The following is a 25,969-nucleotide window of genomic DNA, read 5'->3' on the forward strand; positions in this document are numbered from 1 at the left end:
TCCTGCAGCAGGAGGGGCTGCAGCCTGGGGCCGGCTGCGGTAATTACGGTTCTTTCCCTCTCCCAGAGGCTGTGCTGAGGGCTCGGTTGTCTGGTCCTCCCCTGGGGATGTCGTTGGCTACATCTGGCTCAGGCTGAAGTTGCAGAGATTGGAAAAAGGTGAAGCGGCTGGAAAAGGACACACAGGGGATCTGGTTGGAAGCAGCCCCCAGCTGCAGACAAGAGGCAGATGGCCTCTCCACGTGAGGAAGGGTCCTCCTGAGTATTCCCCAGCGGACCAGATCACCAACGTGCACCACGGGGTCTGTGTGTGTAACCAAGAGTACGGTACAGCCATGTAGCGTCTGTGTGTACGCGTGTAAGGCTGTCTATCCAGGAAGCCTCGTATTGTAAGAGCTGAGAGAGGCAGAGACGGAAGTGTCTGAACTGTAATATTCTCCCCGCAGCACTGAGAGCGGGAACTGTGGTGAGTCCTGGGCCCCTGGGGCCATGTTGCCCCTCTTCTGCGTCCAGGTCCCTCCCTGTGCCTCTGCCCCCCGCCCCTATCCCTCACTGGTGCCGCTTTTTTGCTTCCCTGTACCTCTCTTCTGTCTGTTCTTGTATCCTGCTCGCTGTTCCTCCCTCTCTAGTTTCAAAGCCCCTCTCTTTCTCTGCCATTCTACCTGCCCCTTTGGTTTTTCTTGCTCTACGTCTGTCCTGCTCCTCGCCCCTCTTTTCTTCTTCCCCTCTCTCTGTCCTGCAGCCCATCGCTGTTTTCTCATTCTCTGCCTCTTTGTTCCAATCTGCATCCCTCCCTGTTTTTCACACTCCCTGGCTTCTTCCCTGTCCTGCTTTTTCGCTCTCTGCCTGTATGCCCCACACCCTGCCCCCATCCTCTCCTTTCTCTCTCTCCTTCCTTCTCTGTCTCTCTCCCCCCCTCTGTCCTGCTCACTGTCTCTGGGTTTTTCTTCATTCTGTATCCCACTGTCCCTCTCCTTCTTCCTGGCCATCTCTTACTCTCGCTGTCCCTCTCTGCCGCTCCCTGATCCCCTTTCTTGTTTTTGTCGTCCTCCATCTCTCCACAGGGCTCCTGATCCCTCTCTTTCTTTCTCCATCCCTCTGCGAGGCTCAACATCCCTGTCTTTCTCTCTCTGTTGTCATTCTTGTGTGTTGCTCCGTCCTGCTCCCTGTCCCACCATTTCTCGCTCTATGCCGCTGTCCTGCTCCCTGACCCTATTCCTTTTTCACTCCCTCTCTGTCCTGCTCCCTGCCCCCCCCCCCCGCGATAATTTCTCCATCTCCCTCCTGCTCCCTGTCCTTATTTTTCTTTCTCTGTCCTGCTCCCTCTTTCCGCCTCTCTTCCTCTGTCCCTGGTGCTTCTTTCTCCATCTCTGTCCAGATCCCTGTCCCTTTTTCTTTCCTCTTGCTATCCCCCTCTCCTTTTTCTTCTCCCCACCTTTTCTGTCCTGCAGCCCAGCGCTGTCTTTTCCTTCTCCACCTCTCTTGTCCTGCTGCCCAACCCAGCCTTTTTCCCCCTCCATCTCTGTTCTGCTCCCTGTCTCTTATTTTTGCCTCTCTGTCACTTCGTTCTGCTCCCCGTCCCTTTTTATCTCTTTCTGTATCACCCTGCCCTGCTCCCTGCCCCTGCCTTTGTCTGACTATCCGTGTCCTGCCCCTGCCCTTGTCTTCCCTCTTTGTCCCCATCCTTCTTCCTGCCTGTCTTTTTCCTCTCTCTATCCCTCTCTCCCTGCTGCTTCTTTCTCCACCTCTCTCCTGCTCCCTGACCCTTTTTTCCTCTCACTGTCCCTCTGTCCTGCTTCCTCTCCCATCTTTTCTGTCTTTATTTCTCTGTCCCACTGCCTGCCCCATCGTTTCTTGCTATACCTGCCTGTCTAGCTGGCTCTCCCTTTTCCCATTCTCTTTTTCTCTGTCCTGCTTCTTGGCCTTTCTTTCCTCTTCCTCCATCTCTGTCCTCCAGCCCACTGCTGTTATTTCTCCTCTTGGTCTCTTTGTCCAGATCCGACCCTCTCTTTATTTCTTAGACCTCTCTGTCCTGTTCACTGTCCTTTTTCTCTCTCTGTCTGTATGTCCCCTTCCCTGTCCCCATCTTTCTCTATCCCCCCTTCCTTCTTCCTCTCCTTTCCCCTGCTTCTCTATCCCTCCGTTCTTCTCCCCAACCCTACTTCTTCATCCTCTATCTCTCTGTAAGACTCCTTATCCCTGTTTTTCCATCTTTCTGGACTTTTCCCTGCACCTTTCTTTCTCTCTCAGCTCCTCTGTCTTTTCCCTCATCTTATTATTCTCTTTCTAGTCCTTCTCCCCGTCAGCTTAACCTGAATGACCAGGTATCCCTGTGCTCTGGTATTTACCTGTGTCATGGTTTAACCTGGCGGGCAGTTAAACACCACACAGCCGTTCGCTCACTACGCCCCAGTGGGATGGGGGAGAGAATCAGAAAAAAAGGTAAAACTCATCGGTTGAGATAAAGACAATTTAATAGGACAGAAAGGGCAGGGAAAATAATAATCATGATACAAGAATATACAAAAGAAGCGATGCACAATGCAAGTGCTCACCACCCGCTGATCGATGCCCAGCCCATCCCTGAGCAGCCGCCTCACCTCTCCAGCCAGCCTCCCTAGTTTTTTGTTCAGCATGACGTCATATGGTATGGAATAGCCCTTTGGCCAGTTTAGGTCAGCTGTCCTGGCTATGCTCCTTCCCAGCTTCTGGTGCACCTGGCAGAGCATGGGAAGCTGAAAAGTCCTTGACTAGTATAAACACTATCTAGCAACAACTAAAAGCTCAGTGTGTGATCAACATTATTCTCATCCTAAATCCAAAACACAGCGCTATACCAGCTACTAGGAAGAAAATTAACTCTATCCCGGCTGAAACCAGGACAGCCTATCATTGCCCTAGGGAAGATCTGTGTCTTTAGGGCTAAGGATCATTTAGGAGCTCATCTCCTTATGTAGACAGCAGAGCTAGGTGTAGTTAAAGCAGAGGTTCTCAGCTGGTGCTCTGTGCATCTTGTTGAAAGAGCAGGCTGTGGGCCTTATTTTGAAGGAAGGTTTCTTGTTCTGCACTTATTGCTCCTAGGGAGGCTGCACAGGAGCGGTGTTGGGGTCTGCAGAGATGGGTGGGACCTGCTGTCATTCCTCGTAAACGTGGACTGGACTTCTCTATATGGTCTTGAACGAAACCAGACTGCCTGCGTATGTTTTTCTTCCCCAGCTCCAATTCCAATCTACGTGCTTTGTGCTAATAAACAAGAGGCCCTGAGCTATTCTCCAGATGTCAGTGGCTGCCAGTTAGCAGAGAACATTGCTTACTCAGGTAATGGTGCGGCTGGTCTGTGATCAGGGATGCTTGCATGATGGGCTTTCATGAACGTTCTCCGGTCTTGCCACTTCAAAGCCCTTCTTTTTTCTGGAGATTTTTAAGACCGCATTTCTTCTGGGGTTCAGATTGGAGCTACTTAATGTTGAATGGCTGATATAATGGGCTCTGTCAAATGTGAGAGAGAACCCTGCTTTTTGCTGTTGTTTTCTAACACTCTCTGAACTTTGGTAAGCAAGAGGAAGAGTGGTTGAAAGAGCCTGTTCTTGGAGAGTAACACATTCCTGTAGCATGCCCGTCTTTGTATGGTGAGGGTTTCCTACCTGCAGTAGATTTTGCTGGGCTGTGAGGCTGTATTGGAGTAGCAGAGGTAAGCAGTGTCATCTCTAAAGGTAATGAAGCTGTAGCAAAGCAAGCAGGTAAAGATGGTTTCTTCCTAGAATGATGCCAGACAAAAATAGTAACAAGTAAAGGCAGTTGCAATTGGCTTTTTTATGCAGTCCTCATACGGAGCTTTTGATATTGATTGATTTCTGGGAAGCAAGGCGGCTGTGAGGAAAGAAAAAAAGGCTTCTTCACCGTAGGCAGGGTTTGAGCCTTTGTGCTAGAACAGGTTTTTACTACAGTTTACGAACACAGAAAATGAGCTGCCTGTAAGGAAAGTTTCATTTCATGCTTTTATTTCATTCTTCCATTCCATTCCATTCCATTCCATTCCATTCCATTCCATTCCATTCTTTTGATTCATTCATTCTTTCATTTCATTCTTTCATTTCATTTTTTTCATTTCATACTTTCATTTCATCATTCCATTTCATGTCATTCTTCCATTTAATTTAATTTCATTTTATGATTCCATTTCATTTCATGATTTCATTTCTTTAATTTAATTTAGTTTAATTTAATTTCATTTAATTTCATTTCATTTCATTTCATTTCATTTTTTCATTTAATTTCATTTCATTCTTTCATTTACTTTCATAATTTCATTTTATTATTGGATTTCATTCTTTCATGTCATTCTTTCATTTCATTCTTTCATTTCATTTTATTATTTCATTCATTTCATTTTATTAATTTCATTTCATTCATTGCATTTCATTTCATTTGTTTTCATTATCTCATTTAATTTCATCATCTCCTTTAATTTCATTTCATTTCATTTCATCCTTTCATTTCACTGTTTCATTCCATGGGCAACCCTTCAGGGGACTCTCTGTAGGACTCTCCTTTGAAGTCTCCATAGGTCTCTCCTGAGAAGGGTCTCTGGGACTCTCTGGCAGCCAAGTGGGGAGGACCCACCCCACCCTACTTCCTCTTGGGGTCCAATAAGGGGGATGTCGCCACCCCCCCGAGAGGGGGTGGCATCCCCCAGCCTCGCTGCCACCACTCAGTCCTCGGCGCAGTTGCCCTCCTCCCTGTATTCCAGGAAGCTGGGGAGCTGGTTGAGGAAGGTGGTGCTGTTGGGGGTGTCGGGGACATGGGGGACGGTGTCCTCACTGTCTCTCAGGCCGGCCGCCACTGCTCGCTCCCTGGGGCAGCCGCCCTTCGCCACGTACTCAGAGGGGTCGGGGAGCTCACAGAGGAAGGCAGTCAAGCTGGGGCTGTCAGGGATGTCAGGGATGGTGGTGGTTTTGAGCCAGGTGAGCATATCGTTGATGTTGGTGTCACCTGCCTGCAGAGGAAAGGCCTCGGCGAAGGCGTCTGGCCCCTACTCGGGAAGGTCTGCAGGCTTCCCTGGGGCTGCTGGGGTGGTCACTGCTGCTGAAAAGGCAAACAAAGCCAACCCAACCCCAAGGCGGTGGGGTGGCGGGGGACCAGGGCGGGTAGGGACATGCAGCAGGCAGGAGCCCGTGGGGTACAGGGGCTTCCCCTGGACCACAGCCCCAGGCCTATCGGCTGGTGGGGTACCAGTGTCCCCGTCACCACCTGCTCTCCCCAGCCATAGGCAGGGGGACAGGGAGTGGCCACAGTGGGGAGCTGTACCCCTCGGGAGACCTGCACCGTGGGACAGAGCTGCACCCCACAGGGGAGCTGCACGACAGGGGGGAGCCGCACCATCTGGGGGAGCAGCACCCTGCAGGAAAGCTGCACCCCAGGGGGAAGCGGCACCCTGCAGGGGAGTTGCACCACCTGGCCCGGGGCTCCCAGGGACCTTGGCACCCCCTGCAAGATGGTGGCCTGGGCCAGCTGGTAGGTGATGGTGGGGAGCTGGGCAGGCTTACAGGACACCGGCAGCCCCAGGACAGAGGGCGGTGACTGGCGGTGGCATGGCCGGGGTGGTGAAGCTCACGCTGGGCACCTCTGACGCCATCGGCAGGCAGAGAGGGAACCTGTCTGTTGGGGGAAGCAAGAACAATGGGGTGAGATTTGGTGGGCAGAGCCAGCAGGGGGGTTACTTGGAGGGCAGGAGCACCATGAGGAGCAGGAGCCTGCTGCTGTGCCTGCCACGGTGCTTGGTCAGTGTAGCGTTTGTTTGGGGCAAACAGCGTTCTGGGGGGGGGGGGTGTGTGTGTGTGTCCATCCCCATGGTTTGATTTTTCATACCACAACAACTTCCCATTTCAATTATTTCCCATCCTGCTGATGATTTCCTGTCCTCAATGCTGATTTCCCATCTCCACTGTGGTTTCCCATCCCCACAATGGTTTCCCCTCCCGATGATGGTTTCCCATGCCAATGATGATTTCTCAGCCCTGTGATGGTTTCCTATCCCGATAGTCTCCCATCCCCACGATTTCCCATCCCAAGCATGATTTTTGGCGGGAGGTGAATTTCCTGTCCAAGGGGAAGGGATGGGGCTGGCACCAGTGGCCCTGCAATGCCAACATGTGTGTGCTGCCCCATCCTGCCCTGGTGGTGGGGATGGGGTGCTTTTGGGTTGTTTTTGTCCCCCCCTTCTCTGCCCGGGGCGGGGCAACTGCTGCTCCTAACTGTAGTGGAACCAGTGCCCGTATCAGGACCATGCGGCCATGATGGAGAGCTGTCAGGAGAATTTGGCAACTGGCCTATGCCGACCGAGGAGAGAGGCTGGGATACAAAGTATAGCGTTACAAGAGGAATTCTTGCATTTGTGCGCGTGAGCTGTCCCATTCAACCTGGGGCACCCTGAGTGCAGTCTACAGATGGTTCTTACACCTTTCAAGCATTCAGATGCAATGCTTGTTGCTCATTGCCTGCGTCTGTCTTTTTGAAGGGATGATTTTTGGGAGGGTCTGCAGCATGGACCTCCTCCCTCCATTGACCCACCACAGTGCGCCTGCATTTAATGCCTGCTGTTCAACATTCTTTCAGAGCTGCGATCAGAACCTTCATCCGGAGGAGAGCTCTTCGCCTCATGACCTCATGAAGAAAATGCAAGAGCAGAAGGAAGAACTGGGCCTGATGGTGGACCTGACATCCAGAACTCACTAGTATGGGCCAGAGGTCAGTCTTGGTCTTGCTGTTGGGGAAGCAAAACTCTGTGACATTCATGTGCCCCTTCCTGGGGAGCGCTGGTGGGGCCATGCCAGGGGTCCGTCCCCAGTGCAGGGAAGCATCACAGGGCAGTGGGCAGGCGTCCTTCCCTGCAGGGTCTGCCAGTGCAAGGGGTACGCCAGCGGTTAGCGAGAGCTGCCGGGAGCCTTCCCCTGTGCCCTGGCTCAGCCAGGCTCTGGGAGCACCCCCAACGGATGCTCAGACTCTGAAGGAAGTGAGGAAGAGACGTTAGAGGGACCCAGAGCCTGGCAAGGTGTGGGCACGAGCTTGACAGGAGCTCCTGGGGTGCAGGGCATGCTGCTGCACCCAGCAGACCTCCGGCCTGGAGCCTGAGTGCCATGACATGGGAGACGTAGACGGGACAGTTCTCCTCTGACCTCGCAGAGCTGTGGAGGGAGAAGTAGAAAACATTGGGGGGTCAAGGAGGAGCCCACATCTCCCTTGCCCTGAGCAGCCCAGTCAGCCCGTACCCACTGCTGACATGATCCTGTTGTGGATGGGGTGGATGTGCTTAGTGAGCCTGGTGGTGAAGACAGAATCATAGAATCATAGCATAGTTTGGGTTGGGAGGGACCTTTAAAGGTCTAGTCCAAGCCCCCTGCAATGAGCAGGGCCATCTTCAACTAAATCAGGTTGCTCAGAGCCCCGTCCAACCTGACCTTGAATGTTCCCAGGGATGGGGCAGCTACTACCTCTCTGGGCAACCTGTTCCAGTGCTTCACCACCCTAATCGTAAAAAATGTCTTCCTTATATCTAGTCTAAATCTACCCTCATTTAGTTTAAAACCATTACCCCTTGTCCTATCGGAACAGGCCCTGCTAAAAAGTTTGTCCCCATTTTTCTTATAAGCCCCCTCCAAGTACTGGAAGGCTGCAAGAAGGTCTCGCCAGAGCCTTTGCTTCTCCAGGCTGAATAACCCCAACTCTCTCAGCCTTTCTTCGTAGGAGAGTTGTTCCATCCCTCTGATCATTTTTGTGGCCCTCATCTGGACCCGCTCCAACAGGTCCACGTCTTTCCTGGGCTAAGGGTGCCAGAGCTGGATGCAGTACTCCAGGTGGGGCCTCACCAGAGTGGAGCAGAGGGGCAGAATCACCTCCTTCGACCTGCTGGCCATGCTTCTTTGGATGCAGCCCAGGATATGGTTGGCCTCCTGGGCTGCGAGCGCACATTGTTGGCTCATGCCCAGCTTTTCACCCACCAGTACCCCTAAGTCCTTCTCTGCAGGGCTGCTCTCAATCCCTTCATCCCCCAGCCTGTATTGATACCAGGGGTTGCCCCGACCCAGGTGCACGACCCTGCACACTTGGCCTTGTTGAACCTCATGAGGTTCACATGGGCCCACTTCTCCAGCTTGTCCAAGGCCCCTCTGGATGGCATCCTGTCCCTCAGGTGCGTCAACCGCACCACTCAGCTTGGTGTCATCTGCAAACTTGCTGAGGGTGTGCTTGATCCCCCTGTCTATGTCACTGATGAAGATATTAAACAGTACTGGTCCCAATACGGACCCCTGAGGGACACCACTTGTCACCGATCTCCATCTGGACATTGAACTGTTGACCACCACCCTCTGGATGCAACCATCCAACCAGTTCCTCATCCACCAAACAGTCCACCCATCAAATCCACCTCTCTCCAATTTAAAGAGAAGGATGTTATGGGGGACCGCGTCAAAGGCCTTACAGAAGTCCAGACAGAGGACATCTGTAGCTCATCCCTTGTCCACTGATGTAGTCACTCCATCATAGAAGGCCACTAGGTTAGTCAGGCAGGACGTGCCCTTGGTGAAGCCATGCTGGCTGTCTCGAATCACCTCCCCGTCCTCCATGTGCCTTAGCATAGCTTCGAGGAGGAACTGCTCCATGATCTTCCCAGGCACAGAGGTGAGCCTGATAGGTCAGCAGTTCCCAGGGTCCTCCTTTCTACCCTTTTTAAAAATGGGTGCAATGCTTCCCTTTTTCCAGTCACCAGGGACTTCACCTGGCTGCCACGACTTTTCACATATCTTGGAGAGTGGCTTGGCAACTACATCAGCCAGTCCCCTCAGGACTATGGGATGCATCTCGTCAGGACCCATAGCCTTATGTATGGTCAGATTCTTCAGGTGCTCACGAACCTGAGCTTCTCTTACAGTGGGAGGGACTTTGCTCCCCCAGTCCCCGTCTTGCGGTCCATCCACTTGAGATGGACCTTCTCCTTGTCTGTTTTTAGCAGTTTGTCAGTCTTGTTTATTGGTGGGGGTACGCTTTCTTTGACCTTCCTTTTCTGGCTGACATACCTGTAGAAGCCCTTCTTATTATTCTTTGCATCCCTTGCCACGTTCAGCTCCAGCTCCAGCCTTGGCTCTTGACCCCATGCCCACACAACTGGGTAGCGTCCCTATACTCTTCCCAGGATACCTGTCCCTGCTGCCACTGCCTGTGCCTTTCCTTCTTGCCCTTTAGTTTGACCAGCAGGTCTCGACTCAGCCATGCCAGTCTCTTGCCTTCCTTTCCTGCTTTCTTTCTTTTCGATACCTGGGTATCGAGAGCTCTTGCGCTCTATGGAAAGTGTCCTTAAAGATCTGCCAGCTCTGTTCTGCTTCCTTGTCCTTGACGGCAGTTTCCCAGGGCTTCCTATTGACTAACTCCTTGAAGAGCTGGAATTTTGCTTTCCTAAAACTCAGGGTCATGGCTTTACTCTTCACCTGACCCATATGCCTCAGGACTGCAAACTCCACCAGTGCATGATCATTGCAACCCAGGCTGCCTCCAATCTTGACGTCACTGATGAGCTCATTTGCGTTGGTGACCAACAGGTCCAGTATCACATCCCCTCTGGTAGGGCTGTCTGTTACTTGGCTTAAGAAGTTATCCCCAATGCATTCCAGGAGTCTCCTGGATTGCCTGTAGCTGCTCACCGTACCACTTTTCCAGCAGATGTCGGGGTGGTTGAAGTCCCCCAGCAGGACGAGAGTCTGCGACCACAATGCTCCCTATAGCTGGAGTAAGGAGGCTTTGTCAATAGGCTCCCTTTGATTGGGCAGCCTGTAGTAGACACCAACCACAAGGTTCCCTTTGTTGCCTCGGTCTCTGATTCTTACCTACAAGCTTTCAACCTGCTCATGGTTATTCTTCAGAGACAGCTCTTCACACTCTATCCATTTCTAGATGTAGAGGGCAACCCCTCCGCCCCTCCTTCTTCACCTGTCCCTTCTGAACAGCCTGTAGCCGTTGATAGCCGCACCCCAGTCATGGGACGTGTCCCACCAAGTTTCAGTAATGGCAACTAGGTCGCAGCTTTCTAGCAGCAGGGTGGCTTCCAACTCCTCCTGTCTGTTGCCCTTGCTGTGTGCATTGGTGTAGAGGCACTTCAGCTAGGCTCTGTCACCTTAGAGGAACACCCCTTAATTCCTTTGTGGCTCCTATTACCTCAGGAGCCCCTGGCTCATCTGCGTAAGACTTCAACTGCGCTGCAGTGTAGCCAGCACGTCTCGGAGCAACAGGCTGAGGGCCCTTGCTAGCAACCCATCCCTCTAACCTTGGTGTGTCATCCCACAGCTTGTCATGGGCAAGCCTGATATGATCCTCCTCGGATATATTCCCCACAGCCAGAAAGAAAGAGTGGGACACGGCCGCTGAAAGAGGAGAAGGGGCACCTGAAGCCTCCAGCCCTCGTTTCCAAGGCCAATGTTAGCCCAGAGCCGGCTGGAGCCAGGCTGGAGCCAGGCTGGGAAGTGCAGCGCCTGCCCTCCATGCTGCCTTCCCTCTGACCAGGAGATCGGCTGCTTCACAAGGAAGAAGCTGCAGGGCTTTGCGCAGGACCTGCACTGGCTTGGGCACACCAGCATAAATTGGGGGCAGCCGGGGGGGACGGCAGCCCTGACTGCCCCACACCACTGGGAATGGCCGCTGCAAGGCTCCCCAGGCCCCTCCAGACCCTGGGGGCTGCCCCTCCCCTGACAGCCCAGCAGGGACGTGCGTGCTCTCTCCTTGCAGAACGCCGCCTGCTTCGGTCTGGGACGCTGCTCCTTCTTCCCCATCCCCGACATCGTCTTCACTGTCAGGCTCACCAAGCACTTCTGCCCCATCCACAATAAGATCATGCCAGTGGTGGGCACGGGCCGGCCGGGGGGCCCATGGCAGGGGAGATGTGCGCTCGTCCTTGACGCCCTGATGTTTTCTCCTTCTCCCTCCACACCTCCGCAGGGTCAGAGGAGACCTGTCCCTTCCACATCTCCCACGTCACAAGGCTCAAGCTCCAGGCTGGGGGTCTGCCAGGTATGAGAAGTCACCTTGCTTGTATGGGGCTGCCCGGTGGCCAGACTGGTTCCCAAGGCAGAGGGTGTGAGTGATAAGGGGGTGAAAAGGGGCGTGGCCTCCGGCAGAGGGATGTAAAGCAGCGGTGGGGACAGCGTGACTGGAGCAGAGCCGCAATCGTTTAACAACGTTTATTGGGGGGCGAACACATCCCAGCCAGATTATGCTATATAAACAACTTAGAAACAATGGAGAACAGGCAGACATGAGAAACACCCAGAAAAGAATTAGGAAAGAATTGCTGATTATGCTGGAATCCTGGCTTACTTTTAAGCTTTCTCTCAATGTTTATCTGGGAACTTCTTTTTCTTCTTGACTTTCTATACATTTGTTCATTCTTTGGTCACCTATCTTTCGGCATTTCTTTTCTATTTCACTTCTGCTTCCATCTATGTGGGTATGTCTTCTTTTGCCACTTCTTAGTTTTCCTTTTTCATTTTCCCAGGAAGTGTCCCAGAAATTTGAAAGAGCTGACACAGTTGGAAGTCCGTGCCTTTCACGGGAGTATTTTTCTGATTGCTGCTGAGGTATTGAGCAATGATGGAAGTTTGCTCTGTGGCTGCTAAAGTGATGTATGTCTTCCTCTCTAGAGAGTGCACTGTGAGGCCATCTGCTTTTGCAAGGATAATCCTTATGTGACCTGTTGTTGCAAGCTTGACTCAATTTGTCAAAATCTCTGTCACAATGAGAAGACTTTCTCTCTCTGCCATCCCTTGTTCCATGAGAGGAATAATAATCATTGTTGCAGTGTCTGCATTTTTCCCATCTCCGTGGTTCATCTTGACAGTCTCTTTCTCTGCTGCACGTTCTCTCTCCTTTGGAATGATAATACCTATGCCTGTCTTGTTCTGTTCTTTCTCTGCTTTGGGAGCTAGAATGAGAACATTTTCCTAAGCTTCTGACATTAGTTGGACTGTTTCTTTCATTATGAGAAGATCTACACCCGCTTTCATTGCAATACTCCCGCTTATGACGATTTTGCTTCTTTCTTTCCACACTGCAAGAGCACCCCCTCTTCTGGGAATGATCATCTGCTTTGCTTCTGGTTTGCTTCTCCTTCTCCCTCTCTTCAGTGTCCGAGTTTTCTCTCTTCTTTCGGTAGTGCTCTTTGTCAGTTTTTTGAGAGTTGTATATTTTTTTCTGATCCTTTTTCCCGTGTTTATCGTCTTCACATGTTTTATTACTCAGTCCCTCATTTCCTCTAGAAAATTGACTCTCCAAAGCTTTATCCAGCTTTGTAATAGAAGAGTCATTAACAGGTGGTACCTCTACATAGTTCTTAGAGATGTCCTTTGTATCTTGGCATTTATCTGTAATATCTAGAGACGCAAGTTTTTTAGAAATCCATTTAATGTCAGACTTTATCGAGGAAGTTTGCCCTAATTTCTCTGTGCTCTCAGGAGACCCTTTGATGTACAAAGCTTTTCCTTTTGCAACTCGCTTGGGTTCTTTTGATCTTCTTGGTTTATCTTTGTCTCTGCTGTCTTCAGACTCGCACTGCCCAAGGAATTCACCTTCCGTGTCCAAGGGTTTTTTCCTGGCCTTGTACTGACCACTGATATTGGGATGTGCATTATGAGCTTTTGTTATAGTACTTCCAAAAACTTCTTTGGTAGAAATTGTTTCAGAATGTGACTGAGCAAAAAGATTCTCAACCTCACAGCGGAAGTTGGAAGGAACCTTCCTGGATTCTTTACAGGCTTCCATCACTATAGTTTCTGTAAGAGCATCATTCTCAGAAGACTTCTGAGGTCCAGGGGCACTGCACAAAATAAGAACACATTTTTCATTTGCAGAAGTCCATCTAAAAGACAAATGTTAGGAGTGAAAACCCCTTAAGTAAAAACATTGGTGCCTACTGGAAAACTCTGAAAAACATTGCCTTTAGAAACCTATTCTTACACCTTCCTCAGAAAGAGGAATAGAAAAAGTATTCCAGACAAAAAAATGGAAAACCATTCTATGAAGAAACAAAAGTCTTCCAGGAGGCATCCACCTGTATTTAATATCAGAATAATATATGCTCAGTGCTGATGTTTGCAGCACTAGATGTACAGTGTGGAATTCTCTGTACTGAAATCTTTCTATTAAATAGTATTAGTAGACAGGTAAAACAGTGGAAAACTTGTATGAAACCTTGTTTTAATCAGAGTGTACTCATTTTACCTTATTTCCTCTGATAAGCTGTTCAACTGGCTGTATGCGACAGATTCTATGATTATTTCTTGAGGAACCGGCGACAAAGCTATAGGCACCTACGATTAAAATGTAGAAGTTAACAGACAGAAAAAATGCTGTCTTTAGTAGAAAACTACTGTTTGCAAAATTTCTGCACTAGAAGTTAAACAAGCTCACTTTGAGTTATAGGCGCTATCCCCATTTTACACATCACCCCCCTCCCCCCCCCCCATATACTTTATGAAACTTATGAAGTATGAGCTCAGCTGAATTTCTCTTAAGCGGACATGTTCTCATATGTCAGCTCAGCTCTGCAAATTCTAGTGGGATAATAGCACAAAGTGTTACGACGACATCTCTGCTGCCTGTTTTCTCGGTATTTCGCATGAATTAGGAACGTTATAATGCTCCTGAATACCGCATACATCACAGGTGAGAAGTTCTAGATGGAACAAACATAACTCACTGTTTCAAGCAATCCATTTGTTTTAGAAAAGGAAATCTCAGAAGGTTTAACAGGTTGGACTTGGCAAGTGGAATCAACAAGTTTCACTCCATTTTCTTGAGATTCATTATCTAAACTAATACTTAAGTGGTCTCAAGAGCGTAGTTCTCAGTGCTTTAGAAAGCTGACTTGGAAGTATAAAGTAATGAAGTAGCATGGCTGCACAATTTAGGATTAGAATCACAGAATCGTTTAGGTTGGAAAAGACCTTCAAGATCATCAGGTCCAACCGTTAACCTAGCAATGCCAAGTCCCCCACTAAACCATGTCCCCAAGCACTACATTTACACGTCTTTTAAATACCTCCAGGGATGGAGACTCAACTACTTCCCTGGGCAGCCTGTTCCACTGCCTGACTACCCTTTCAGGGAAGAAGTTTTTCCTAATATCCAACCTAAGCCTGCCCTGGCGCAACTTGAGGCCATTTCCTCTCGTCCTATCGCTTGTTACTTGGGAGAAGAGACTGACCCCCACCTTGCTACAGCCTCCTTTCAGGTTTCAATAATACTGGCTGCAGCATGAGGGCTGTGAAGAAAGCTGCAGTGTGGGAGGGAAAATAAAACTCAGATGCTAAAAAGCAACAACAACAAAACCCCACACCAAACCCAAAACCCACTCTCAATTTGGTGCAATTCTCTGTCCCCCTCAAATTACCTTAATCAGATGAGGAGGAAGGCGTGGTCCCAGAAATCCAGCCTGCTTACTATTAGCCCCCCCACTGACCAAGGAATGAATGGGGATAGGATGGCGCTGGTAAGTAAAAAGCACGGTCTCCGAGTGTCAAATCATAGCGCCTTGGGAAAAGAGCAGTGATCTTAGTTTAGAGCTTTTCTTTCAGCCTGTTCTTGCATTCACCCCTCTCCTATAATTTTATAGGAACAGTTCATATGACACAGAAGACATATACGGAAGACTTAACCAAGACTACAAACTGAAAATTAGATAATGGTCTTCCTACAATGACTATCCTTTTCGGAGCAATAACTCATCCTTACACCATCTATGGCCTTAATTTCTCCTTCTTTTAAATTAGCCTGCTACAGAAAGCAGATATATAGCAACATACACAAGTGCAGCAGTTTAAGGCCAAGCAGTGAAAGATCCTAAATGACAGGGGGAATTTCTGGTTAGACAGAACTGAATCATACAAATAGTAATCGTGTCTGAGGACAGAAAGAAAAACACTTGAAAAGAAGAAAAATCTCAATAACGGGAAAGTAAATCTATTCTGAACACATTTAGTATTTGTTATTACCTGACATAAAAAAGTACATAAGCCTGCTGTTTGAGAACTGTTTGGACATCAGAAAGGTCAACTGAGGCATCATTCATGCGATACCAAAGTCCATTACCGGCCTGCAAGTAAAGACAATGATATCTTTAGTGGAATTGCATGTTTTCCAAATGACATCACAGATGGAACACTACAGAACAAAACATACCAAAACAAATCAAACAAAACATACAAGGCAACCTTTTCCCCTAAAAACATTTTAGTTTGTCAGGACCGATTTTACCCTATTAGAAGTCAAGCTGATATCTACCTTTATGAAGCAGAGATAGTGTCCTGCCTTGCACCTCAAGCCCCTATGGACAAGAACTGCATATAAAGCATAGATGAGTGGTTCTCCAACTGACTGGGACATAGATGCTCGAAGATCCAAATATTCAGGATATTTTACATTCTAAAGAAAGACCAAGAAGATTCAAAAATTATCCGGAAATACTTCAGGGATAGCCTGAGAAAAGCACTTCTAAAAACACAGACTAGGATTATACGAATATATTTTTTGATTCATTGAAAAATACCTATTCTCATAAACAACATTTAAGGGTTTAAGTTGCAGAGAACTGTTTTCTGCAGAATTAGCTCTTTAAGAGTAAGGTATATTCTTATGGTCACACAGGAACTTTATCGTTATTAAAAAGGAAACAAGAAGCCATAGCTGTTATATTGACTTTTCTTGGACTATAGAAGTTAGTCTACAGTTATTGCCTGCCAACGTTAACAACTTTTAAATGAGTATTCATCTTTGGGAAATCTCCCATTCCGAGAAGATAAAGTTGCGTTACAGCTGTAAATATACCTTGTTGATCTTTCCACCTCTAGGATTTGCAAATCTTTTCAGTGATATTGTGAGAACGTTGGGAGAACGATGGATCGTATACCTCTTTGATGCAGGAACCATCTCTTTACACCTTAAAAACAAGCACAGACAAGTGTGCGGACATGCCTTTTATCTTCTGGCCATATGAATATTTCCGTGTGCAATTTCACACTTACAAAGGCTGACGAGCCCCAGTGTAGACAATACTAGGAATAAAAGTCTACTGTGAGCTAACGGCCACACTTCTTCTAATATATTTCCAAATACTCAAACAGAAACACCAAGATTACTCTCTTAGAAACACATGTGTTCTTTTCCAAGCTTTGAATTCTTTCAGCGTAGCGGTTGTACAAAGAAAATGAAATGAAAGAGCAACAGAGAGCTGTCTCATTATCTTATTTCCAAACAAAGTCAAAAGATAACTTATGCTCTAAGTCATGCAATACATTAAACACGTATCCTGGATTAAGATGCACTTAGTAATGATCTTACTTGCTACACTTATAGCTATTTTCACTGTCTAGTTGTTCCGGTTTCACAAATCGTTCTAGAGCTCCGGTGACAGATGTAACTGCCTGGATGAGTAAGAAAGTAGAGCACTAAGTCACTGGAAATGCACAACTTCAAACACGTACTAGAAGTAGTTCATGAGAGAACCTTGCTAGTTCATACTTAAGTGTATGAACTTCAGCTGCTGTGAACCAGCAAACACTCATTTACCTCATTTGAAAACGATGCTACTTTGAACTGAATAAATTTTGCAATACCACAGACAGCATCATCTGTGGTATGCTTTGGCATCAATGAGAACAATCAAACCCATCAGTCTGACAATAGATGTATATTGAAGTAGAATAACCGAGAAGTACGATAGTATCATTGTTTGTGTAGCTATAGTTATTATTTTTCCAGCTTAAATCCAGTGCAAACATGGAGACCCTTTTCATGGCTTCCACCGAAGAACAAAGTCCAATCGACTCCCATCCACCACCAAGTTCTTTTCTTTTAACAGTATATCTTTTTAAGTGAAACGAGTTTATTTTAGAAAGCTCTACAAGCCTTTGCACATCGCGACCCATATTCACAAAACGTCTTACCTTTATATCCAAACTAATATCGAGGAATGGCTCGTACGTATCCGAAACTGCTTGGCAGTTCAAGCACTTTACTGGAATCAAAATACAAACGCTTAACAATATGTGAAGGAGACTAACTGTGCCAATTTAAATTATTAATACATATTACTTTAGTCAGACTACAAACTCCTTTACTACAGACAGACAAAAAGACACAGGCCAGTTTGAAGGACAGTAAGAGTTTGAAAAAGTACCTCGGGATCTTAGATATCCTCCAAATATTTGATAAATAAGCGTGGTGGCTTGAGAAGATCTGTCTAATCTGGAAAGAAATTATCATCAGACCTCAGAAGATTTAAGGCACAGGGTTAACTCTTCAACGAGTCTTTCTTTTTATGAAAACCAAGGACATAGTTTTTAATTTATGATAGTAAATAAAGGAGTAAGAGGGGCTAGAGAACATTTAAAAGTTAATTTGTTTATCCTTACTTGGTGCTTCCCTTCAAGCAAGCTTTCTGCAAAGCCTCAACAGTGAAGCGTAAGAATTCATGTGCATCCTCCTGACTGCCAAAATTGAAATGTTTTCCTATTCCTAATAAATAAGAAGGTTATTATATGTATCTCAAAAAAAATGAAAGAAAACTCCTATTTCTAAAATCTCTCTTCTTTAAAGGATCAAAATCATTTCTATGCATCAAATAATTCCTTGAAAAATTAAAAAATATAAAAAATAAAACCATCTGAAAGGACTTACGTTTAAGGCCATTGATAACAGATGTAGGTTTGATGGCATTTTTAGAGCAACACAGGACCTGGTTAATGTGCGTTTCCATCGTGCACATCATACAGAAGCCTTCTTCAAGACCTGAAGAGTGAAAGAAGAAAGCATCCCAGTCTAGTCATACCGACATTGCTACAAAAAAAACCTAAAAAAATAATAATCTTTAACTTATAGGTACAATGTCCACTCTCCATGCTACATTCTCTTCTCCTAAGGAGTCAATATCCCAACAGTTTTGTGACATTTTATTACACAGAACTGCATAGAATAAAAATGTCTATTAAGTCTGTATTAAAGTGCATTTTCCGATGAGAAATCTAAGTAACTATTGCAATGTCATTGTTTTGCAGGCTGACAGGAATGTGAACTCCACAGACCACAGAACATATGAGGAACCAATTGATGACATTGATGACACAGCACTAAGAGAGAATGTGCGTTCTTTTCAGCACACTGCTGTTAGGTGAGCTACATGACACAGAGCTAAGAATCCTCTGGGAGAAAGGAAAGATTCAAGTAATGTATGTATTAGTATTTCTGCCCTCCTTTTTTCAACAGGATTCTTAACTGAAATAATTTTTAGATACGGTGAGAAACACAGTTAACTTTCTAGGAATAAATACTAAGATACCAGACTAGAAAGCATACAGGCGCCTCTGTAAAAATACACATATATGGACATGAAAAGAGGCTTCTAGTCCTAGATAAATTCAAGGATAAAAACAAAATTCAAAGAACACAAATTCAAGGGTTTAAAAAATACAAAAATTTATTTAGAATAAAATCAGTCCAAATTTTAATACAGTCCCACACAAATGCCTATTTGAGTTCGTAAGAGATTAGTTCGTAGTGCTTTCTAGTTGTTGTTTTTTTTAATGGGTCAACAGTGAACATATCATTTATCACAACATTAGTGCATTACAGTATCTAGGCTGCGAAGCCTAAGAATCTATGATGCCATCATCTTAATTTTTATCACCTTTCTACCAGCAGGAAACCCAAAGGCCAAATGTTCCTCAAGTGCCTTACTTTACAGTGCACTTCATTATTCACATGAAGCAAGAAATGATCTCTTTTTTGAAGCTTTACCATGGTGCGTTAAATGAACAAATGCACTTCGTATGCTATCCCGAGCCTCCTGATAATATAATGTTCAAAGGCAGCTTCTACAGATAAAATAGGACAACTAAGAGTTTTCTTCACAGAATCGCTGTTGTTCTTTCACCTTCAGAGCTGTCCAACAGATATGTAATAATGTTAGAAAGTACTCACATGACTGGGTGTGCTCACGAGAAAGCATGTAATTGGCAAGAGGAGGCGTGTAGGTCAAACATTGTAGAATGGAATTAAGGAAACATGTATTGCCAAGATTCTGCAGTCCAACCCCAACGCTTTGTGTTTGTTGCCAATCCATACAAATTTTCTCAGGGGGAAAAAGAATCCTTTGTGGCGGGGCAATTCCGTCATTAACAACTGCAAGAAAATTGTATTTGAAAAGAGATGCACTGGTTTCATTTTAAAAAGGATATTTAAAAAGTAGCATTCTGCAGGAGCACCCAGAAGAACCAGCTATACTCCAAAACACAAGAACAGGTGACGCACAGCTTTGACGCTGCCACTCCAATTTGCTGGTCAACACAGTGTTTTGGACAATAGTTTATTCATCTGTTTTAATTCTTCTAATGCAAGACAAACTACCACTCTGATTTTAGTAACTTCTGCCAGGTTTCTTTCCATCTATAGCCTTTAATCTGATTATTAGGTCAATTATTGGTTTTTTCCTTACTGCAACTTAAACCACAAGCTTATACTTGTAATTATATGGTAATAAATATAAGAACTAAGACAGAAAAATAAGCAAGTAACTAGCACAGAAGGTAACCCTACAGATACCAGATCTCTTCCTGAGCAGCGTTATCATTCAAAGACTTGTGAATAATGGAAGCCATGAATAGCAATGGTAAAACGTGCTTTTCTCTGCGTAACGGAAAAGACCTGGATAAGTCTGTGTTTTCTAAACAGCTCCCCATAATTGACCCTAAATAGATCAAAACTAAGTTACAAATAGATTGTAAATAGATAAAACTAACTTCTGCAACACCAGTCACTTCAGTTGCCTTAGGGAATTCACACAACTGAAGTCTACCGTTGAAGTCTTTATTCATCATAGTCCCATTTTATAGCAGTGCAACAAATAAGAACTGCGTTTTCTACTTTTCTTTTGTTTTTAAGAAAAAGGAGGGAGGGCAAAAGACACACTTACCTAGATCTCTTTGGGTGAAAGGCCTAGGTTTTTGAGACGATGTACAATAAATAGCACCTCCAGGTCCTTTTTCCACAGAGACTTTGTTTGGATCTTCTGCAGGTGGTACCTGGCCCAAATTTGCGGTGCGTGACGTCATTTTTGTAGTACGGTGTTTCTTAGGTTTGTCGGACTGCCTTGATGATGATTTTTTAGATTTTTGAAGATTTTGACTTGTTAACTATGGTCGTTGTTCACATCTGTAACAGAGGCAAAAGTTCTGGTTGACATAAGAACGTGAAGAAGCATTCCAGAAAGAAAAGAATAGGAGAAAACCTGTCACTTAGTCTCAAAGAAATAACTTGAAGAACTAAATAGCTGATAAGAATGATTTAAAAAAAAACCAAAACGAAACCCCAAACCAAGCCAAAAGCAAACACACAAAGCAGTGTGTGTTTTGTTTCCCATCAAAACTGTATCGATATTACTTTTGACTTCTGCAGAGCCGGTGACTGATGACATTTCTTACACTTTCATGGGTTTTTAATCCATTACAGTTATGAAGACCTTCTTTTTAAAAGGAGCTGTGAGCAGTGGCACATTCAAGTGCTGGCCTGTTGAGATCCAAGAGGAGCCGTTTGGCCCATCCTTTCACCCCTGGGAACCACACACCTCTGAGACACAGAGGATGGGATATAGCTCTGAGAAATCTTGGGAAAGGAGAGCAAGAAAACACTTGTAAATTTATTTCCACCTGTGTTTCTTCTGCCCCTCCAAGAAATATTTGTTTGGGTACAATTTTGGCAGCAGCACTTGTGGTATTTTGCACTTATCACATTTACAACTCTTACTGTTGACTGAAAAGTTGAACCAAAAAGCATTTTTTTCAGTCCTGCTTATGTAAAGCTGTACGTTTTTCCCTGGCAAAACAACAGAGGAATGTAAACCGTAAAATGGAAATGCTGAGTGAAAAAGAAAGCAAAACAAACCCTCATCCCTCAAGGACAAAAGGCAATAACTGATATGAAGTCCTTTTTAAAATGCTGATTAGGTTTCAAGATGATACCTCTTTAAATGTGTGTAATTGTGTGTGCGTAGTAAGCTGCTGAATAATGACATGATCAAGTATCAATTTCTATGTGTAAACTTTTGCTACGATCTTACTACAGCACGTAGGGCCTTTTTAAGTTTAGGGAAACGATAAACTTAACAGAGGGTTTAAAGCATAAGGTGCTTTGTTATACAGAAATAACCGAGAGAACAACGCATAAAGCAGTTTCAGATTGATGGCACAACTTCATTGCTATTGATAAAACTTAAGGTAGATTAAACAAAGCACAGTAAATTAGAGAACGTCTAGTCCCACGAAAGACAAATTGTGTGCAAAGCCTTTAATTAGATCTTCTTCCCTTTCAATTTTCAATTTAAAGTCCACTCTATACACATTTTCCATTTCTGAGAAGACAGGACACAAAACGGGAAAATTCCCCTCTCATTTTACTGAGAAATGAAGACATCCTTGTCCATTTGGAAGACTAAGATGACAGTTCTTGGGCTCAGTGATTTTCAGGTAAGATCCAGTCTTCAAATTGCAGATACCACTGGCATTTCCGACTGAAAGGAAATTTTTCCTTTTCCGACTGAGAGGGAAAGTGTTTCAACAACGTATTTAAAACATATTTGCGGGACAAAAACAGAATCAAGACTGCAGTGAAAGGCAAGCAGAAGAATATTATCACAAGAAAGCTTGAGCATGGTATTGACCAACGAGGTAAGCCTTGTGTATTTTTTAATTTATTTTTGACACTTGAGTGATACATTACCAGATATCAGGCACTATACAACAGCAAATATCAACGCTAGTAAGAAAAAATCAGATCCACCACTCTTTCAAAATATGTCAATATAATTCTCCATTTGGGCATCTCTCTCTGACAAAGAAGTACAAAAACTATGAACGCTGATATTTTTTCCTCACCCACTGTTCCAACATACATACAGATTCTGTTCCTATACCACTGCTGAACATAAATTTACATTGTCATGTGTATTGAGTGTTATTTCCCTGTGCAAATGTTGTAACAGACTTTTCCCAGTATGATACTGAAAAGTAAAACAGATAAAAGAGATCTTTTCCTACCATTTGGAATTTTGCATCAGCGTTGTTTAGGTTTTTTCAGCAGTCTCATTACAAAACACATCAGTTATGAGTTGGATCGAAATATTTAGATTTGGTCTCCACTTCGCATACAATAAATCACAGGTTACATAAACACCTGCACAAGCCAGGTTCCCGTGCCTGCCATATTGTTACAGAAGAAATTTGATCAACTGCATTCTTCTCTCTGAATACTCTCGTTTAGCATTAGTGGCTTAGCATTAGCAGCTGAAGTAGTTGAAGCCTTAGGCCACAAGGGCTGACCGAGAGTAAACTTTTTGATAAAGGTAATGCCGCTAACAAAGAACTAGCTGAATCCGGCAGATACGAGCGGAGTGAAGAAGATAAGGACCAAGGAGACAATTCCAAGAGAATTAAGTAACTTCAGAAGAAGGCCAGCCCAGCGACAGTGAAAACCAGTAAGAAATCAAGAGACCACCGCCTGGAAGTAAGCGAATGGACTTGGGGTTGGACTTGGGGTGATGAGTGGTACAGGTATAATTGGGAGGCGTGAATTGGGGTAGGGGTCCCTCTCTGGAGGCACCCAGCTCGAGCTGTAACCTAAGAACTAATAAAAGAGTAATTAGAAGCCTTCACTCGGACTTTGCATTCTCAGTGGGTTCCTAGGGTCGGACCCTGTTGCAGTGGCTGGCATGTGTAAATCCGTAGCAGCTTGGCACCCCAGGTGGGACCTAGGCGACCACTGTCAGAACCTCTCGTCTCCAAATGTCCAACCGGCACCAACAGGTGAGTTCAGCTGGGATCTTTGGCGACGGGAGGCACCAAACCTAGTGAATCTTAAATTCCTGCTTCAAAATTCTAGAGTCTGGTAAAACAGTGCACTAAAGGAGAATTGCACTGCCTGATCAGCATAAGAGGCAGAATTTTAGAATGGGCAATACTTTTGGCATAGAAAAGGGGACGCCCTTAGCCAAAGTATTGGAAAACTGGCATAAAAACTATGGTACCAAAGGAATAGGGAAAAAGAGATTAGTAACATTATGCCAAGAGGACTGGCCACTCCTTACTCAAAAGGGCAATCCGGCAGAAAGGTGGCCACCGCAGGGAACCCTTGACCAACAGGAATTAACCTTCCTGTGTCAACATTTGGAGGACAGGTTCCCTGCACAAATGGACTATTGGTACGTACGGGATAATCAGGCATTTGCTAGGTGAAAAGAAAAGCCTAGAAAAAGTGGGAAAAGTTCCTTTTGAAATACTGTGAGTATATCACCAGCCAGAACGCTTGTGGAATCTGCTCTACCCTATGCTCTGCTCTCTGCTTTGGCTTCTCTATCCCCCCGACTCTCATCTACTCCTATTTTCCAGGCCCCTTACAGGTGGTGCCAGTACCGGGAACAGCTGCGCCTGGTCCAGGTGGGGTGCCCCAGGTAGCCAGTACAAGGGCCTACCAACCCTGGGGTCCCCAGGATTTGATTGCTTGGAGCCAACAGACTCCCAGACTTAGAGAGGACCCAGAGAAAGCGTTACACATCATGAAGGGAATACTACGGTCGTATGACCCTACCTGGGGAGATGCGCAGATGCTTCTTGAAGCCTTGTTCACCCCAGACAAAAAGCACGCAATTCTTGATGTGAACCGTCGCTGGGCAGAACAAGGGCGAGATGCAGCTGCCCAGACAGCCTGGCCGACTGTGGATCCCAGCTGGAATCATAATGTAGATGCAGACTATAGTCAATTACAATTACCTAGACAAGGCTTAGAAGAGGCTATACCTTTGGCAGGACAGAAAACTGCAAACTGGTCTAAAATAAGGGAGTGTCAGAACCTAATCGACCTGTAGCGGTCTCTGCTTTTGTGAACCAAACAGCTCCGGATATTAGAAAGTATTTTTCTAAACATGTCCCCGACTGGCCGGGGAAGACAACGGACGAGGTAGTGCATTTGGCTACATTTGTATACAATGGTCAAGATGAGGACAGGGTTAAGGAAAGGAGACACCAGAGGAAAGAGGAAGTAAGTGTGTTTGGGGCTGTGCTGAGGGAAGGGTATGGAGTAAGGAGAGAGAGAGAGGCTGGGGAAGAGCCAGAGGGGGCGGATGGAATCAAAGTGAACGTGATTTTCGTCTGGGAGCTAATGACTGTTGTTGCGCTTATTGTGGGGAATGGGAGCATATGAAACGGGAATGTCCCATGAGGCCAAGAGGGCCCCGGCGACCCAGAACTGGGAGGAATCAGATGAATATCGCCAAACAGCAATGACAGGAGGAGGGAGACTCAGATGAATCTCAGGGTATCTATGGGTGTTGGAGTACTAAACTGAATCATAAGGGTCAAATTGTGAGAAAAATAGAAGACAAGAAAATATCATTCCTAGATGACACAGGAGCCACTATGTCACTTTTGAATTTCAAGCCTAAGGGGCAACTCTCAACCAAGAGCGTATTGGTTCAAGGAGTCATGGGAAAAAAGGAACAATCACTTGGCCAGCCAATGTTACTACGGATAGGTGGCCAGGGGCTGCGGGGAAAATTTTGATCACAGAAGAATCACCTATGTGTTTGTTGAGATGAGACCTATTACAATCCCTAAATGCCCAGATCTGTCTGTCCCCAGAACGGGTAGAACTTACAGTAGCAGGGGTCTGTCTCACCGCCGAAACCTCGCCCAAAATTCCTGGGGTTCCACCTGAACTTATTAAAGTACCTTCAAATTTGTGCAGCTCCTCCGGAATGGATGTGAGTTTCCTGAAACCGGCACAACCCGTCTCCATAAAAACAAAGAGAGGAAAGCCTGTAGCAATCAAGCGGTGTCAAATTCCCAGGGAAGCAGAAAAATGTATTTGGAAACAAATCGACCAAGATCTGAAAAAAGGGGTTTACGATCCTGCAATTCCCCGTATAATACCCCTATTTTACCTGTAAGCAAAAATAGGTTAGACAAAGGAGGAGATCCACAATATCAGTTTGTACAGGATCTCAGAGCAATAAATCAACACGTGATTGTACCTCATCCGGTGGTTCCGGACCCATCAACAAGACTATTACAAATTCCACCTTGGGCAAAATACTTTACTGTTATCAATTTAACAGCTGCGGTTTTTAGTAGAGCATCTTTTAGAAGAGCAGAAGACAGCCAGCATCTGTTCACATTTACGTGGAAAGGCCAACAACTAACACGGACCCGCTTGCCCCAAGGGTTCACTGGGTCTCCTACGATATTCTCCCTTTTCCTTAAAGATGACTTGAAAGATATTATATTACCTGGAGGTTCCATACTTTATGCAGATGATTTGTTACTTGCCAGCGAGACATACGAAGATTGCTAGAAAGATACTATTTGTCTACATACTGCTTTAGCAGAAAAAGGTCACCGTGCCTCTCTTTCTAAGCTTCAGCTGTGTCAGCAGGAAGTAAAATATTTGGGATTCATATTAAAAGAAGGGCAAAGATTAGTAGAGCCAGAATGGGTCCAGGCTATTGTAGAAATAACAAAGAAACAACGGACAGGATTTTTAGGCACAGTAGGATGCTGCTAGGGGTGTTAAGTAAGCCCTTGACAGAAGCTACCAAGGCAAGAGGAAGTGGTGTCCAGAGAGACAAAAGGCTTTCCAAGCTATAAAAGGAGCTTTAGCTTCTGCTCCATTGCCGGATGACTGCAAGTCCTTTGAACTCTTTGTGCACGAGAACGAAAGGGGAAGCTAGCAGAGCCCTTACTCAATAGTTGGGTCCTCACTGCTGACCTGTGGCACATTTCTCAACTCAGCTGGATCCTGCAGCACTTTCGTGCAACACTCACCATTGACATCACAAACACCTGCACAAGCCAAGTGTCCTTTCATTATCCATCAGATACTCAGACAACAGC

General features: G+C 45.8%; 1 protein-coding gene across 1 annotated transcript; it reads right to left on the bottom strand.

Annotated features, from left to right (window-relative positions):
* Positions 1-11,374: 11,374 nt before the first annotated feature.
* LOC309603375 (uncharacterized protein) lies at positions 11,375-20,237 on the bottom strand (the record flags this gene model as incomplete). The annotated part of the gene is given in 18 exon segments (XM_082338239.1): positions 11,375-11,413; positions 11,415-12,855; positions 13,260-13,348; positions 13,738-13,852; positions 14,285-14,313; positions 14,431-14,493; positions 14,495-14,570; positions 15,032-15,132; positions 15,321-15,461; positions 15,864-15,975; positions 16,377-16,459; positions 16,982-17,052; positions 17,215-17,282; positions 17,450-17,552; positions 17,715-17,825; positions 19,014-19,214; positions 20,005-20,203; positions 20,205-20,237. Coding segments are annotated over 18 exon segments (3,075 nt in total), but the record flags the coding sequence as incomplete, so codon positions are not given.
* Between the last annotated feature and the right edge of the window lie 5,732 nt (positions 20,238-25,969).

This window comes from Platalea leucorodia (assembly GCF_965183815.1).
Source record: "Platalea leucorodia genome assembly, contig: HAP1_HAP1_SCAFFOLD_65, whole genome shotgun sequence".
NCBI classification, from domain to species: Eukaryota; Metazoa; Chordata; class Aves; order Pelecaniformes; family Threskiornithidae; genus Platalea; species Platalea leucorodia.